Source organism: Hypanus sabinus, chromosome 14 (genome assembly GCF_030144855.1).
Source record: "Hypanus sabinus isolate sHypSab1 chromosome 14, sHypSab1.hap1, whole genome shotgun sequence".
Lineage (NCBI taxonomy): Eukaryota > Metazoa > Chordata > Chondrichthyes > Myliobatiformes > Dasyatidae > Hypanus > Hypanus sabinus.
In genome coordinates this window covers 92,463,400-92,479,949 of record NC_082719.1, presented here as the reverse complement: position 1 = coordinate 92,479,949, position 16,550 = coordinate 92,463,400, and the positions used below count along the sequence as shown (strand labels likewise).

The following is a 16,550-nucleotide window of genomic DNA, read 5'->3' as shown; positions in this document are numbered from 1 at the left end:
AAGCCCAAATTGAGTACCTGGCTGAGTACTGAAGCCCTATGTAGATCGACTGGCTGAGGTGTTGACAGAGGCCTTTAATCACTCATTTCGACAGTCTGAGGTACCCACCTGCTTTAAGCAGACTCCAATTATACTGGTGCCTAAGAAGAACATGATATCCTGCCTCAATGGCTTTCATCCAATACCACTTACATCCACAGGAATAAAGTGTTTTGAGAGGTTGGTGATGAAACATATCAACTGCTGCTTAAGAAGTGACTTGGATCTAATCCAGTTTGCCTATCAGCACAACAGGTCCACAGCAGAAGCCATTTCATTGGCTCTTCACTCAAATGGAACATCTAGACAGCAAGGATGCATACATCATGATGTTCTTTATTGACTACATTTCGGCATTCAATACCATCGTCCCCTCAAAATTAATCAATAAGCTTCAAGACAACAATACTTCTTTGTACAAGTGGATCCTCGATTTCCTCACCTGCAGATCTGTCAGTTCAGACTGGCAACAACAACTCCTCCACAATCTTCATCAGCGCAGGGGCACCACAGGGTTCTGTGCTTAACTCCGTGTTCTAATGGCTTTATACTTAAGTCTATATGGCTAAGCATAGCTTCAATGCCATAGTTAAGTTTGCTGATGACACCGCTGTCACAGGCCAAATCTATGGTGGTGACACATTAGCATATAGGAGAGAGATTAAAAATTTGGCTGAATAGTGCCACAACAACAATTTCTCCCTCAATATCAACAAGATCTAGGAACTGATTATTGACTTCAGGAGGAGGAAACTGAAGATCCATGAGGCAGTCTTCATTGGTGGATCAAAGGTGGAGAGGGTCAGCAACATTAAATTCCTCAGTGTTATCATTTCAGACAATCTGTTCTGGGTCCAGCATGTAAGTGCAATTACAAAGAAGTGCCTCTAATTAGGGGTTTGCAAAGATTTGGTGTGACATCTATAACTTTGACTAATTTCTATAGATGTGTGTATATAATTTCTATATATACTATCTGGTTGCATCATAGCTTGGTATGGAAACACCACTGCCCTTGAACAGAAAATCCACAAAAAAGCAGTGGATACAACCCAGTTCATCATGGGTAAAGCCTTCCCCACTATTGAGTACATCTACATCATAAGGCACCTGCAACACCGATAACATGATCCCTTCTTGCTGCTGCCATCAGAAAGAAGGTACAGAAACCTCAGGACTCACACATCAGGTTCAGGAACAGTAAATACCCTTCAACCATCAGGGTCTAGAATCAGAAGGGATATATTTACTTGCCCTAAAACTGAACTGTTCCCACAAAATATGCACGCACTTTCAAGGACTCTTCATCTTGTGTACTCAATGTTTATTGCTTATTTATTATTGTTATTATTAGTTCTTTTATTTTTGGACAGTTTGTTGCCTTTTGCACATTGGTCTTTCATTGATTCTACTATGGTTGATTTATTGAATATGCCCACAAGAAAATGACTCTCAGGACTGTATTTAGTGACACATATGTATTTTGATAATAAATTTACTTTTAACCTCAAACTTCTAAATACTTTTAAAGAGCACTGGATAACCTACAGTCACTAATGTTGCTTGATCAAAGGTCACACTTAAAGGTAGATCCAACTGCTGATTCTGATAAACCTGTTTCTGATTCATAAACACATAAAACAGTCAAATTTTAAGTAGTTAATATGAAAAGGGTACAAAAAACTTAAAAAATGTCTGTTATCAACATGGTATATTTCTATTTCTGTAACACTCCCTTTGGAACTGAAAATAGAAAGGTCTAACTGGTTTTTAATTTTCCGAAAATGATGCTTTGCCTCACATTGTTGATGGGAGTTTGTTATGAACAGCTCATTTTCCACATTAAACAATGGAAAGTGTTCTTAATGTGAAGATGGTTAGAATATTTGAATGACCAATATTGACTTTTCAGACCTGGTAACCTGGAAAGCAATATAATGAATTGCAGCTCCTTTCAAAAACAAAAAATTCAGCACTCTTGATGTTCCTTAATGTTTAATGTCAAATGTCAGTGTGATTTGAAGGCATCTATTCTCATCTTTATTTGGCATTAAAAAAGCTTCAAAATTGTTTTCAAATATTATGAATGTATGCAATGGAGAGTCATAATACATGAAGTTAATGAAATTGATCCTCATGGCACCAGGTTGGAAGCTACCCAAATGGAATATGAAGTGTTGCTCCTCCAATTTGAGTGCAGCCTCATAGTGGCAGTAGAGGCCATGGACCAATATGTTGGAACGGGAAAGCGAGGGCAAGTTAAACTGGGTGGCTAGCAGGAAATCCCATCATTTGTGGCAGACAGAAGAAAAGGTGCACAACAAGGTTTTAGGGTTGTTTAACCAAAAGTAGTAACTGGATGATCTTTATTGGTGTTGCCTTGAAATTAGCACTGTCATCGATGCCAATTTTTTAATATTTAATTGATTCATTATTGCGTTTGGATGCACTGACAATATTTGAATACAGTATTGAAACCCTGTGACCCAAATAATTTTAATGCCCAAAAACAGCATTGAAAAATAGCTACCTTCAAATCAAGTTGACATTTGATTGAGCAGGACAGGACAAAGCAGTCATATTAGACAGCTGATGAAACCTGGCTTTATCCTAATCTTGGCTCACTGATACACCTGGGGTCCCATTTTACCTGTGAATTTATTTAGGGATTCTTTACATATGTAAAAAAACTACAGTCTCTTAATAAAATTTCAAATACTTCAGATAGTGAGTTATTGTTCCAAGGTGTGAATTTAGCAGTGCAAAATCGTATATGAGCTGAATAGATGTGCAATATTTAATACACAACTCTGCCTTTATTTGAAACTCTAGGAAGGCTTTACACCACTGATCCAGGCTGCACAAGGCAACCATGCTGATGTGTGTCTTTATCTGATAGACCAAGGAGCAGATGTGGATGCACGAGACAAGAATGGCAGGTAAAAATTGTGTTAAATAGTAATTTCACAATATTGGAGATAATTAATATTTTATCTTTTCACTTTTTTCCCCACAATCTTCCTCTTCCTCCTAAAGTCAGTGAATTATATCTTTGAAGCAGGATTAAGTTGTAATTTAAAGCAATGGGGAGAGGAACTGCACCAAAAAAGGCCATTAGACATAGGAGCAGAATTAAGCCATTTGGCCCATTGAGTTTTCTCTTGAAAAGAGTTAAATACAGTCAGTGGCTGCAAAAGCCCTAACCTATTTGTAATAAAAATGGATATTGTGCATCAGTTTTCAGCAAATAACCGGTCTGTATCATTGTCACCAGGCATTAATGCATCAGCTTGGAGCAAAACCCAAAAGAATTTGATTTCAAGATCCTTGACGGAGTCATGGAGCAATGCCTGGTGGCCCAACTAGTCATTTCTGACAATGGTGCCCTGCCAGCTCATCCCAATTTCCTGTGTTCAGCCTAAGCCTCACTCAGATGTACTTATTCAGAGAAACACTTGGATGATAATGTTGTAAATACCTCAACTACTTCCGCTGGCAGCTCATTCTACATACTCTCCACCCTCTATGTTAAAAGAGGCAGTTCTTAGGTTCCTTTTAAATCATTCCTCTCTCACCCTTAAACCTGTGCCCCCTGGTTTTGGTCTCCCCTACCCTGGTGAAAGAACTGTTACCATCCTTATTTATGCCTTTCATAATTTTAAACAAACACAAGGTTCTTGAAATGTTCAACTTCTGGCATGTGGGCATTTAAATATACTGTGTGTCTCTAAACAACTGAAGCATGTAATTTCCTTAAATGACTATTTTAAATCCAATATTTTTCTGAGCTACCCAAAGTTTATGAAGTCTGGAACCACTAAACTATACAGATTATCACTTTTCTTGATTTTGTTCATGATCATTTAGTGTCCATTGAAAATTAAGAATTAAATATTGTCATTAAGAAACCCAGTAAGAATTCAATGAAGAGCTGTTTCTTCAAGTTATAATCTGGAACTTCCAACAACATGACTCTTTACAACTCGCATTCTTCCTATTAAAGGTTCAAAGGTTCATTTATTATCAAAGTATGTATCCATAGACAACTCTGAAAACTGTCTTCTTCAGATAGCCACAATACGAAAAAAAGAACATGAAAGTCATTCAGAGAGAAACATCAAACCCACCCCCTTTGTACAAAAAAGAGCGACGTCCCAATCATCAACCCCCACCCCAAAAATCCCTCCCCTGTACAAAACATCAACCCCATTAAAAAAAAACCCTCCTCCACACACAAAACTAACAGAACACAAATAGAACATCAACCTCCAAACCCCTCCCTTGGCACAACAAAATGGAAAAGGAATTGCTAATTTTAAAAAAAAAACACAGGATATGAAAACCATAAGTCTGAAAAAGTCCACAGTCCATAAGCACATTAGTTCAATCCATAAATGCAGAACCATCCTATGATATCGCTGACATTCATCAAAAGAGAGGGACTCTACACGAGGCAGAGAGGCCTACCCACCTAGCACAGTGACAGGCTGCTCACAGATACCTCCTCCAGCAGTGATCAAAAGGCAGGCAGTCGGCACTGAAACTCGCTCATATTCTGCGTTCGCCTCCAAGTGTCAGTCTTCCTTGGTGCTTTAATCGGCAATTAATAGACGTTTTAAGCAGCGAGATGGAGTTGAACGTCGGCTCACTCCCCATCTTGAAGTTTCTTCACATAGAGGCCATCCGAGTATGTGCTCACGTCCTGGAATCTTGGAGCCAGCAGAGAGAGCTGGATCACTCAGATGATCTCCAAGCTATAAATCACGAGCTTAAACAGTCTCACAAACACATTTAAGGTGAAAAACAGATGTAAAAGAAGTAAAAAAGAAGCTATTTATTTACTTATCTATTTATCGTTCATAGGATATTTTTTTTAACATTTGCACAGTTTACCTTGTTTTTGTACTTGGGTTGCTTGTCAGTTTTTGTGTGTAGTTTTTCGTTGATTTTGTTGTAATTCTTTGTTCTGTGAATGCCCACAAGAAAATGAGTCTCAGGTGACATATATGTACTTTGATTATACATTTACTTAAAAATGAACTTACTATGCATATGTTGATAAGACCTGGTAAGTTGAAGTGAAGTGCATAAGTTGGTTGGTAAGACCTGACGAAGAAAGGTGGATGGAGATCAAAGCTGGTAGAGATGTTTGAGCTTTGTGGCTAGTTTCCGCTTGCAATTCCTTGTGTTATCAATGCTCTGAATTTTAAACATGTGTAATCTACTAAGGCACTTGAAAGGAGATTCTACTGTATATGTGTTGTTTTGAAAAGGAGCGTTCAAATCAAAAGGTGAGTATATACTCCATGTTATAATTCTGGCTATTAACTATCCCACTATTTAGCACAGGCCAACAAACTATTCACAAACACAATCCTTCTCGTGCACAATCCTTTGAAGTACTTTCAAAGATTCCCTTTATGTAAGTTGTTTTAAAGGATGCCTAAATATACAATGGTTTAAAACTTATTTTTCTGACCCAATTGATCTCTGTTGCAAGATGCTATCTCTTCTTATCTGTTTCTTCTTTTACAATCTGCTTGATTCTGTTTGTACTATAGTTCAAAGTAAGTTTATTATCAAAGTACTCGTATGAAGCCATGTGCTACCTTGCCATTGATTTTTCTTGCAGGCATTTACAGGAAATAAAGAAGTCCAATAGAATTTATGAAAACTATAAATAACAATGAGTTCAATATTTTAGATGCCGCCCAGAAACAAGATAAAGAGAGGGAAGAACGAAAACCTCAGCGAGTCTGAGCATAACTTTATAATAGAAGACAAACTCAGCCACTAACAACATTAGATACTTCTGCCATCCAGAAAAGCCCATAGACTTTGTCAAAGCTGGAGACCAACCATAGCCTCAGCCCAGATCACCAGCAGGCTTGCTCACCACAGGGTCTGACTGGCAACTGAATGCAATTAAAGTTCCCTGACTTTATTGCATCAACATCCCTGAGACCTCACATCAAATATCAGATTTTATGGCGTGTCAGCTACTAAAGGAATATTGATATATCTCTTCTTGCATCGGTCCTAATGCTTCTTTTGATCAATTATGGCAGAGTGAGATAACAAACACAATGAAAATCAGCTGCTGTGAAATTACAGCTGAAGTTTTATACAGAAATGTAACTAAATATATTTGAAAATTGAGATTACAGTCAGGTTACAAGTTGAACAGAATCAAGACATGAAAGTCGAAGTACATTCTCTCTGGTGAGGTTGAAGATAGAAAATAGAATGGGAACATGATAATTTTGATAATCTATATTTAGCACATTAAACACACAATTCTACTTAGTGTTGGAATTGTTTCAATAGCAACTTGATGCTGCAGTACATACTAGGATCTGCTGGGATGTAACCTGGGTCATCAGGTATTTCATGTATTTCGACATCAATCTTGCAGAGGCAACCCAGCCAGGATTGATTAGGCCCCAGCTTATGCCCCAGTGGAATTGGTCTATGGGTTGCAACTCTTGATCCATAGCCATCTGGAGGTTCAGTCAACAGCCTCTGTGACAGTCCTGACAGCTCTTTTCTTTTCAACCCCCCATAATGCCAAGGAGAGAGTAGGTTCTGCAGAGCAAGTAGCCAGCAAGACCTCTACATCCTACCTCTATGGGCTCACATCATGCCCTCCACCCCGTCTCTGGAACTGCTCTACCAGCTCCTGGTTTTTGACTAACTTGCGCTCAAACACCTCCTCATTCTGCTCTTCCCTCGGCACTGACAGTTTTACCATGACCAGTTGCTTTGAGGTTTGTGACAGAATGACCGTGTCATGTCTCAGGGGTGATGATGTGTTGAAGTAAGGGAACTTTAATTGCTTGCCATGATAGTCTTTCAGTTGCCAGTCAGAGGCTGTAGTGAGCATGCTTGCTTGTAACCTGGGCTGAAGCTCTGGTTAGTCTTCAGTTTCGACAAAAGCTATGGGCTTTCTGGATGGTGGAGGTACCTACTGTTGTTAATGGCTGAGTTTGTCTTCTATTATAAAGTTATGATCAAATACATTTAATATTGCTCAGACCTTCTGAGGTTTTCTTTTTTTTCCCTCTTTATCTTGTTTTCAGACGGCATCTAAAATATTTAATTCCTAAAGTTAGAACAAGATGTGGTACACAATCAGAAATATCAGTTTCTGTTATATTTTGTGCTAACTTTTCAAGGGCATTATTTTTATTTTGTCTGCGGCATACCAATTGAGGCAGTGACCTGCTACAAGCATTTATTGATGGAGGAGTGCCTTTTTTCAAATGTCACTGTTCAGATTCATAGTGGATAGAATCAGAATCACATTTATTACTTTTGTATGAGGCATATATATTATAAGGCATTGGTCAGAATGCACTTGAAATATTGTGAACAGTATTCAGCATCTTATCTATGTAAGGATTTGCTGGCATTGGAGATGATCTAGAGGTTCATGCGAACCATCCCAGAACTGAAAGGGTTAACGTTTGAGAACTATTTGATGGCTTTGGGAATGTATTTGCTGGAGTTTAGAAGAATGAGGAGGTACCTTCATTGAAACCTATCGAATATTGAAAGGGATAGATTTGAAAGGATGTTTCCTATAGTAGTGGTGTCAAGGTCCAGAGGGCACAACCTCATAATAAAAGGACAACCCTTTAGAATGAAGATGAGAAGGAAGTTCTTTAGACACAAGGTGCTGAATCTGTGGAATTCTTTGCCACAGAGAGCTGTGGAGACCAAATCATTGGGTATATAGTGGATTCCAGTTAATTGGGCCATTGGTTAATCAAAGCAGCTGCTTTCTTGGGATAACTCCTAAAGAACAAAAACTAGCTGAGTTTCCCTTTATTTATTTGGGACACTCTACTACTTCATTGAGACAGGAGACTGCTGCCAGATAGTTTCTAACTAGCACCAGTCACGTGCACTTGAGTGGCTGTTGGACACTACACCGTGCTTCAAGCAAACAGTTTTTAAATAGCATCAGTTGCGTGTGTTTGTGTTCCAAAAGCAGCTTTTTTTTTTGTCACTAATAGTTGGCATGAAATAAGCAGTATGACAGTGCAGGACTGTTTTGCTCATTGCGTTTTCTAACATTCAGGCTTGGAGAAACAGCCAGGCATAAAAATGAAATGATATCACTACTTCAATAATTTGGAAACTATGGAGAATTTGAAGGTATCAACAATATCTAGAGACAAGTCCAGTACCTTAACAAAGCTGATGTACCCATGATTATATCTCTTCTCCCTCCTGCCGTCTGGGAAAAAGCTCCGAAGCAATCGGGCTCTCACGACCAGACTATGTAACAGTTTCTTCCCCCAAGCTATCAGACTCCTCAATACCCAAAGCCTGGACTGACACCTTGCCCTACTGTCCTGTTTATTATTTATTGTAAATGTGTACACTGTTTTTGTGCACTTTATGCAGTCTAGTGTAGGTCTGTAGTCTAGTGTGGCTTTCTCTGTGTTTTTTTTTAATTATGTAGTTCAGTCTATTTTTTTGTACTGTGTCATGTAACACCATGGTCCTGAAAAACATTGTCTCATTTTTACTATGCACTGTACCAGCAGTTATGGTCGAAATGACAATAAAAGTTGACTTCACTTGACTATATGCTGGGCTATTACAAATGTACTTGGCTACTCTATGCTATTTACAGTCTCTGGTGTTTGTGATCCTTTTCCCATGGCATCCATCTTTAACATGCGGTATTACATGAAAGCAGTGAACCTACCTTGAAAAATATTGAATGTTACAGTGAAAATAAAGATTTGGAGGATGCAGTCACTGACAGCGTTGTATGAAGGCAGCCTGTTACCTGCACCAGGTGTCTGTACTGATTTTGTTCATTTACAATCAAAAGATGATGATTTGGATGAATTCCTCTATTGATAACTATTGGGAACTAATACACAGTTTTATAGTGTTGCAGTGTTCTCATTTGTTCAACATTTTATTTAAATACATCATTGTTACTCAGTTTGTCTTTTTTATACCTATTTAACTAAGTGTGTAATTGAGACAGGCACTTAACTAGGCCAAAATGTACTGATCCCAGTGTGTCCCAATCACCCAGAATCCATTGTATACAGGTTGTTGAATAGTAAGGGTGTCAAATTTTACGGGGAGAAGGCAGGAGAATGGGGTTGAGGGATAATAAATCGGAAATGCTAATTCTACCGCTACATTTTGTGGTCTTAAGATGGAGATTGCAAGTCAATTATGCCAATCAGAGATTCGCTACATACACTTCTCAAAGTAGCATTCGCTGCTTTCATGTAACACCACATGTTAAAGATAGATGCCATGGGAAAATGATCTGGAACACCAGTGACTGTAGATAGCATAGAATATGCAAGCACATTTGTAATAGCCCAACATGTTCATTATGAGGATACAGCAGCTTGGTTAAGGTACTGACTTGTCCTCAGAAGCTTCACTCATTGACTTGGTGATGTGAAATGGAGTTTCATCACAGTAGCTCTGTGCTTTCAATTCAACTGCTTACATAAGCATGAAATTAGTAATATAATGTGATCGTTGTTTAGATCCATCTGGTCCTTTGGTCAATATGCGTTCTCTTGCCTTTACAAATCCCAGACTCGCCAAGGGCTCGACAATTCATGTTTCAATGTTTATCACTTATTTATTATTTTGTATTCTTCATTTGCACAGTTTGTTGTCTTCTGTGCATTGCTTGTTTGTCCTTCTCTCTGTGCAGTTTTTCATTGATTCTGTTGTGTTTCTTTGTATTTACTGTGAATGCCTACAAGAAAATGAACCTCAGGGAGGTATGTGGTGGCATATATGTACTTTACTAATAAATTTACAGTGAAACTTTGATAGGTTCTTGATTAGTAAGGGCATCATAGGTTCCAGGGAGAAAACAGGAAAATGGGGTAGAGAGGGATAATAAATCAGCCATGATCAAATGGTGGAACACTCAATAGGTTAAGTTCTGATTATAACTCTTACGGTCTCATGAATTTATTCATAAAGGAACTGTATACTGTAATGTAATCTACAAGCTTTTACATTTTGGGACTTTATGTATAAAAAAAGAGTATGATATGGAATCATGCATGACAAATGACATTGAGATCGGAGGGCAAGAAGGGAATGGGAATTATAGATAATTACAATTTTGTAGTGAAAAATGTTTGGCAAGAGGAAAGTATTCACAACTTTAAGTCAGGAGAATTTATTTTTTAACCATTCTGTCCCAGAAATTTCCCATAACTTGTGCCTGAGGGGCAAAATGTTTTCAACCATTCCACTGACTGCTGAGGTATACAGTTGGCGAGAATATGTCCTTTTTTGGTGCTGCCCTATACTGACATTGGAAACCTAGTTTCAAAAACTTGTCCTTATTGCATTAAAGTGAGAAGCGACCTACAGCGTCATTATACGTAGAAACATAGAAAATAGCTCAAGCACACCAGCTCTGGCAGAATTTGTAGAAATAACAACAGAGCTAATGTTTCAGATTGAAGACTTTGTATTAGAACTGGAAAAAAGAGATAATTTGTTAGTTTAAAGCCAACATAGAACAGTACAGCAGAGTACAGGCTCTTCGGCCCAAGATATTGTGCCAACAGTGTAACCTGCTTCATGATCTTTCCTGCGTAGCTCATAACCATCCATTTTTTTCACCCATGTGCTTAAGTGTCTCTTAAATGCCCCTAATGTATCAGCTAAGAATGCAATTTACAACCTATATTTTTTTAAAAAAACTTATCTTCAACATTCCCTCTAAACTTTCCACCACTTACGTTCCACCTCTGGTATTAGCCGTTGCCACTCTAGGAAAAAGTTGCTGGTGGTCCACTGTCTATGCCTCACATAATGTGACTAAACACATTGATAAAGGAAGAGCAGTAGATGTAGTGTATGTGGATTTCAGCAAGGCATTTGATAAGTTACCCCATGCAAGGCTTATTGAGAAAGTAAGGAGGCATGGGATCCAAGGGGACGTTGCTTTGTGGATCCAGAACTGGCTTGCCCACAGAAGGCAAAGAGTGGTTGTAGATGGGTCATATTCTGCATGGAGGCCAGTGACCAGTGGTGTACCTCAGGGATCTGTTCTGGGACCCTTACTCTTCGTGATTTTATAAATGACATGAATGAGGAAGTGGAGGGATGGGTTAGTAAGTTTGCTGATGACACAAAGGTTGGGGGTGTTGTGGACAGTGTGGAGAGCTGTTAGAGGTTACAGTGGGACATTGATAGGATGCAAAACTGGGCTGAGAAGTGACAGATGGAGTTCAACCCGGATAAGTGTGAGGTGGTTCATTTTGGAAAGTCAAACATGATGGCAGAATATAGTATTAGTAGTAAGACTCTTAGCAGTGTGGAGGATCAGCGGGATCTTGGGGTCTGAGTCCATAGGATGCTCAAAGCAGCTGCGCAGGTTGTTTCTGTGGTTAAGAAGGCATACAGTATATTGGCCTTCATCAATCGTGGAATTGAATTTAGGAGCCGAGAGGTAATGTTACAGCTATATAGGACCCTGGTCAGACCCCACTTGGAGTACTGTGCTCAGTTCTGGTCGCCTCACTACAGGAAGGATGGGGAAACCATAGAAAGGGTGCAGAGGAGATTTACAAGGATCTTGTCTGGTTTGGGGAGCATGCCTTATGAAAACAGGTTGAGTGAACTCAGCCTTTTCTCCTTGGAGCGATGGAGGATGAGAGGTGACCTGATAGAGGTGTATAAGATTATGAGAGGCATCGATCGTGTGGATAGTCAGAGGCTTTTTCCCAGGGCTGAAATAGTTGCTACAAGAGGCCACAGGTTTAAGGTGCTGGGGAGTAGGTAAAGAGGAGATGTCGGGGGTAAGTTTTTTACTCCGAGAGTGGTGAGTGCGTGGAATGGACTGTCGGTGACAGTGGTGGAGGCGGATGTGATAGGGTCTTTTAAGAGACTCCTGGACAGGTACATGGAGCTTAGAAAAATAGAGGGCTATGGGTAACCCTAAGTAATTGTAAGGTAGGGACATGTTCGGCACAACTTTGTGGGCCGAAGGGCCTGTATTGAGCTGTAGGTTTTTCTATGTTTTCTATAACCTTATACACCTCTATCAATTTAACCTCTCATTCTCCTGCGCTCCAAATAGAAAAGCCCTAGTTCATTCAAAATTTTCTCTTAAGGCATTTTTTTCTAATCCAGGCATCATCCTGGTAAATCTCCTCTGCACCCTCTCTGAAGGTTCCACATCCTTCCTATGAAGCAATCAGAACTGAATATAATACTCCATGTGTGGTCTAACCAGAGCTTTATAGAGCTGCAACTTTACTTCACGGCTCTTGAACTCAGCCCCCTGACGTATGAAGGCCAACACACTATGTGCCTTTTTAACCACCCCTGTGCTTAATGATAAAATCCTGTTGTTTTTTTTTAAAATTTTAGTTCTTTATTTAGAGATGCGGCATGGTAACAGGGCCTTCCAGCCTAAGAAGCCTATGCTGCCCAATGGCACCCATGTGACCAATTAATCTTTGGGATGTGGAAGGAGATTGGATCACCCGGAGGAAACCCAAGCAATCATGAGGAGAATGTACAAACTCCTTACAGACAGTGGCAGGAATTGAAATCTGTTCGCTGCAGCTGTAAAGCACTACGCTACCATGCCGCCTTTAAGAGAGATGTCTGAATGCAGAAAGAGGAGTAGAAGATGAAGACCAGCAGAACTTCATCCATGCTTTATCCAGAAGGAGAAAGGCTTTTTCCCCTGGGGATTAGGGAAGAATAAAACTAGAGGACATGGGTTAAGGGTGAAGAGGGAAAAGTTTAAAGGGAACATGGGTGGGGGGGGCTTCTTCACACAGAGTGGTGGGAGTGTGGAATGAGCTGCCAGATTAAATGGTAAATGCAGGCTCACTTTTAACATTTAAGAAAAACTTGGACAGGTACATGGATGAGAGGTGTATGGAGGGATATGGTCCAGGTGCAGGTCAGTGGGACTAGGCAAAAAAATAGTTTGACACAGCCAGGAAAGGCTAGAAGGCCTGTTTCTGTGCTGTAATGTTCTGTGGTGGAGAGCAGAACTAGATTAGGTGGACAAGGCCTCTGTCAGTTCTGTTAGGGAGAAGCCGTAGTTCAGCAAGAAGTATGACAATGTAGAATAGGGGTTGCCACCTTTTTTTATGGCAGTGAACCTTACCGTTAACCAAGGGGTCTTTGGACCCCAATTTAGGAACCCCTAATGGAGAGGCACTTCTATGAATCATCAGATCAAATAAGATGGAAATGACGGAACTGGGAAAATGGAGTTCCTATTGGAGATGTATTGCTGTCCCAACCTTACACTTCACTGTACCAGTTGTTTAGATGGTGCAAACGTCAATTACTTCAGATTGCTTCCACCATGAACTTTCATATTCCAAGCATGCCCACATTCAGAAAAAATGCTGCTTCTGTCTGGTATATCCAACAGTTATCATAGCATACTGATTTTGTAGCTAAATTGTATTGTAACAGTCTAGCTAAACCTAAATGTTAAGTATGAATGGAGGACTGAGTTTTTGGAACTGGAGGAATGAATCCGACCAAGTTCTGAGGCGATTGCCGGTTAGTTTCATTGTCCTAGAACAGGGGTCGGCAACCTTTTTGCCTCTGTGGGCTGGATTGTGTATTAAAGAGCGGACGGTGGGCCAGATAAATGCCATAAAAAACTTGAAATATGGGAATTATCCATTTAAATACATCCAGTTATGTTTTGCCTCAAATTAATGAATTATGCATGCTAGAAAACCCCGTGAGCCATAGGTTGTCTGCCCCTAACCTAGAACAAGGTTCCTAACTTTTATTATGTCATTGAGCCCTGCCATGGACCCCAGGTTGGGAACCCCTGCCCTCGAATGCTTAGGTTTTTTAAACTGAGGATTGGAATCAATTCATAATTATTTCCCAACTTACCTCATGAGTGCCGTTGGAGATGAAGGTATCATTGTGGAAATGGAGGGAATTGTATCACAATTCCAGATTGGAAATTACTAACACACCAGGGCATAATCTTAAGTAATTGGGTAATAAATCCGCCATGATGGAATAGCGGAGCAGACTCCGAATCAGGTTTAATATCACTGGTGTATAGCATGAAACGTGTTGTCTTTTCGGCAGCAGTACTATGCAATACATGATAGTAGAAAAAAACCTGTGAATTACAGTGTGTGTATATATATAATAGTTAAATAAGCATAGAAAAAATAAAAATAAAAACAGTAGGGATGTAGTGTTCACAGGTTCAATGTCCATTCAGAAATCAGATGACAGAGGGGAAGAAATTGTTGCTGAATCATTGGGTATGTGCCTTCAGTCTTCAGAACTGGATGGGCCAAGTGGCCTAATTATGTCTTGTCATATTATGGTCTTTATTTATGCCATTTTACTTCCCGGTCTCAAAAAACAAACCTGTAATGTACTTAGTAATTACCTAACATCAAAACCCATGAAAGCTTATGTATGTACAGAGGACATTTGAGAGCTTCATATTTTTTTGTTCTTTCTCTTGCACCTAGGACTGCTTTAATGCTGGCCTGTGAACATGGTAGTGGAAATGCTGTCGAGATTTTAGTCAAGAAGGGTGCCAGTCTGAAGTTAGTAGATGCATTGGGTCATGATGCACTTCATTACTGCAAGCTCGCAGGAAATGCCGATATCCTAAATCTCCTTCAGGCTGCACTTAAAAAGGTCCCCGAGGATCCTGGTACGTGCCCTATCTGCTTATAATCGAGGAAGCCTTTGAGTTTATGCAAAATCAATTTTCAGTGGTAGATCACTGTTCTAGAAATATGAAGCATCAGTTTGAATATCCTGCTTCCTGCATTTAGCGTAATTACATGTTATTAAAAAACGCGTTATTAACATTTCTGGTAACATAGTGACTTGAAGGAAAAGAAACTCTTGTATATGTCTAGACTCGTTACTATCTCTTAGATGTCCCAAAGTACTCACAGCCCATGTATCATATCTGAGTTGTAGTTGCTGTTGCATTGTAAGTAAACACGCACTGGGTTTGCGTCAAGTGAAATCCCAGTGGTTGATAAGTAACTCGCGATTGGCACAGCCTCCAATTCTTGTTCCAGGTCAGTAAGTACTGGAACCTCTTTCCTCCATTCCAGTGTTCTGTTTCTGATGCCGACCTGAATCTGTATATGAAGATTTGAGGCCACCATGCTGCTTAATCTCGTTCATCTACAACTGCCGTCACCTCTATTGCTCCACACAATGAAGTCAGGGCTGAAGTCCAAAATTGGGCTGCCTTAGGCCTTGTTAGTCAGGCACACTTCTTAACCTTTTCAAGGTGAATTACAGATGATTCCAATCAAATTCATGTTTAATTATCATTCAACTGTACAGAAATATAGCCAAATGAAACAATGTTCCTCTGTGGCCAAGGTGCTAAGTGTATAAAGTACGTTTAAAATAGCAAGCAAAAAAAATTTCTCTCTCTCTCCTGCGTGTGCGCGCACACTCACACACACACTCACACTCACACTCACACTCACACTCACACTCACACACACACTCACACTCACACTCACACTCACACTCACACTCACACACACACTCACACTCACACTCACACTCACACTCACACACACGTGTGTGTGTATATATATATATAATATGTGAAAATTGTAAAGGGTTTAATTATTGAAATGTGTTGGCTTGTAGGAATTACGTTTGTGTTATACTGCCATCAGGTGGACATATGATGAGTTTGTACATCAGCCTTTTCTCTACTTGATTCTAAACATCCATAGAATATGTACCTTGTCCTTGTCAGCAAAGAAAAAAAGACAAGATAAATTTAAAAATTGTTTTTCAAGAATATTCTGAGGACATGGTCCTTGCTGAGTAGGTTGGACTTGCAGTAATGGTGAGCAATCTTTTTTCAGTCTCTATAGTTTCTGATGAAGGTACATCCAGTGGGTCAGGTTGTCCAACGGGATGTCCACCCACCACCCACCTTGAGACCGTGGCCATATAATATGTGGTGAACACAAAGTTTGGCAAACGAACCCAATGACCCATCTTCTCAAGTTGGAAGTATTAAATGACCTCTTTATCGACTGCAGTGAGGATATAATTTCCTCTCTTTCTCAGGTCATTGTCCTGGAAAACCTGGATTTCTTTGCAGTCCCTTTCCTTTGGGATCAGTTGTTATTCCCAATTCCTATGTCAAAGGGAAGTCTAAGAAAGCTAACAAAGGTTTAATTGTCAGTTACCTGGAAAGCAGCAGATTGGCAATTTGAAAAAAAAATTAAAACAATTATTAGGACCAGTTTGTGTTCATTTAAAGTTTTACACGATGTACCTCAGCCACTTTGGCAGTACTTTGGGAAGACAATTACATGAACACATGTTGTTCACAGAATTCCCTCCCTTGGAATGTCAGACTCAGCCAGGAGACTCCAGAGTAACATACACAACATGCTGGAGGAACTCAGCAGGTCAGGCACCATCTATGGAGAGGAATAAAGAATTGACCTTTGGGCCAAGACCCTTCATCAGGACTGGAA

At 39.7% G+C, this 16,550-nt stretch overlaps 1 protein-coding gene across 2 annotated transcripts in view; it reads left to right on the top strand.

Moving 5' to 3' along the window:
* LOC132404986 (ankycorbin-like) overlaps positions 1 to 16,550 on the top strand; it is a 208,198-nt gene that overhangs the window by 153,882 nt on the left and 37,766 nt on the right. For both annotated transcript variants that reach the window (XM_059989643.1, XM_059989642.1), the window contains exons 8-9: positions 2,872 to 2,978; positions 14,544 to 14,731. In XM_059989643.1, the coding sequence (XP_059845626.1) occupies positions 2,872 to 2,978; positions 14,544 to 14,731 (295 nt within the window). The remainder of the gene's footprint in view (positions 1 to 2,871; positions 2,979 to 14,543; positions 14,732 to 16,550) is intronic.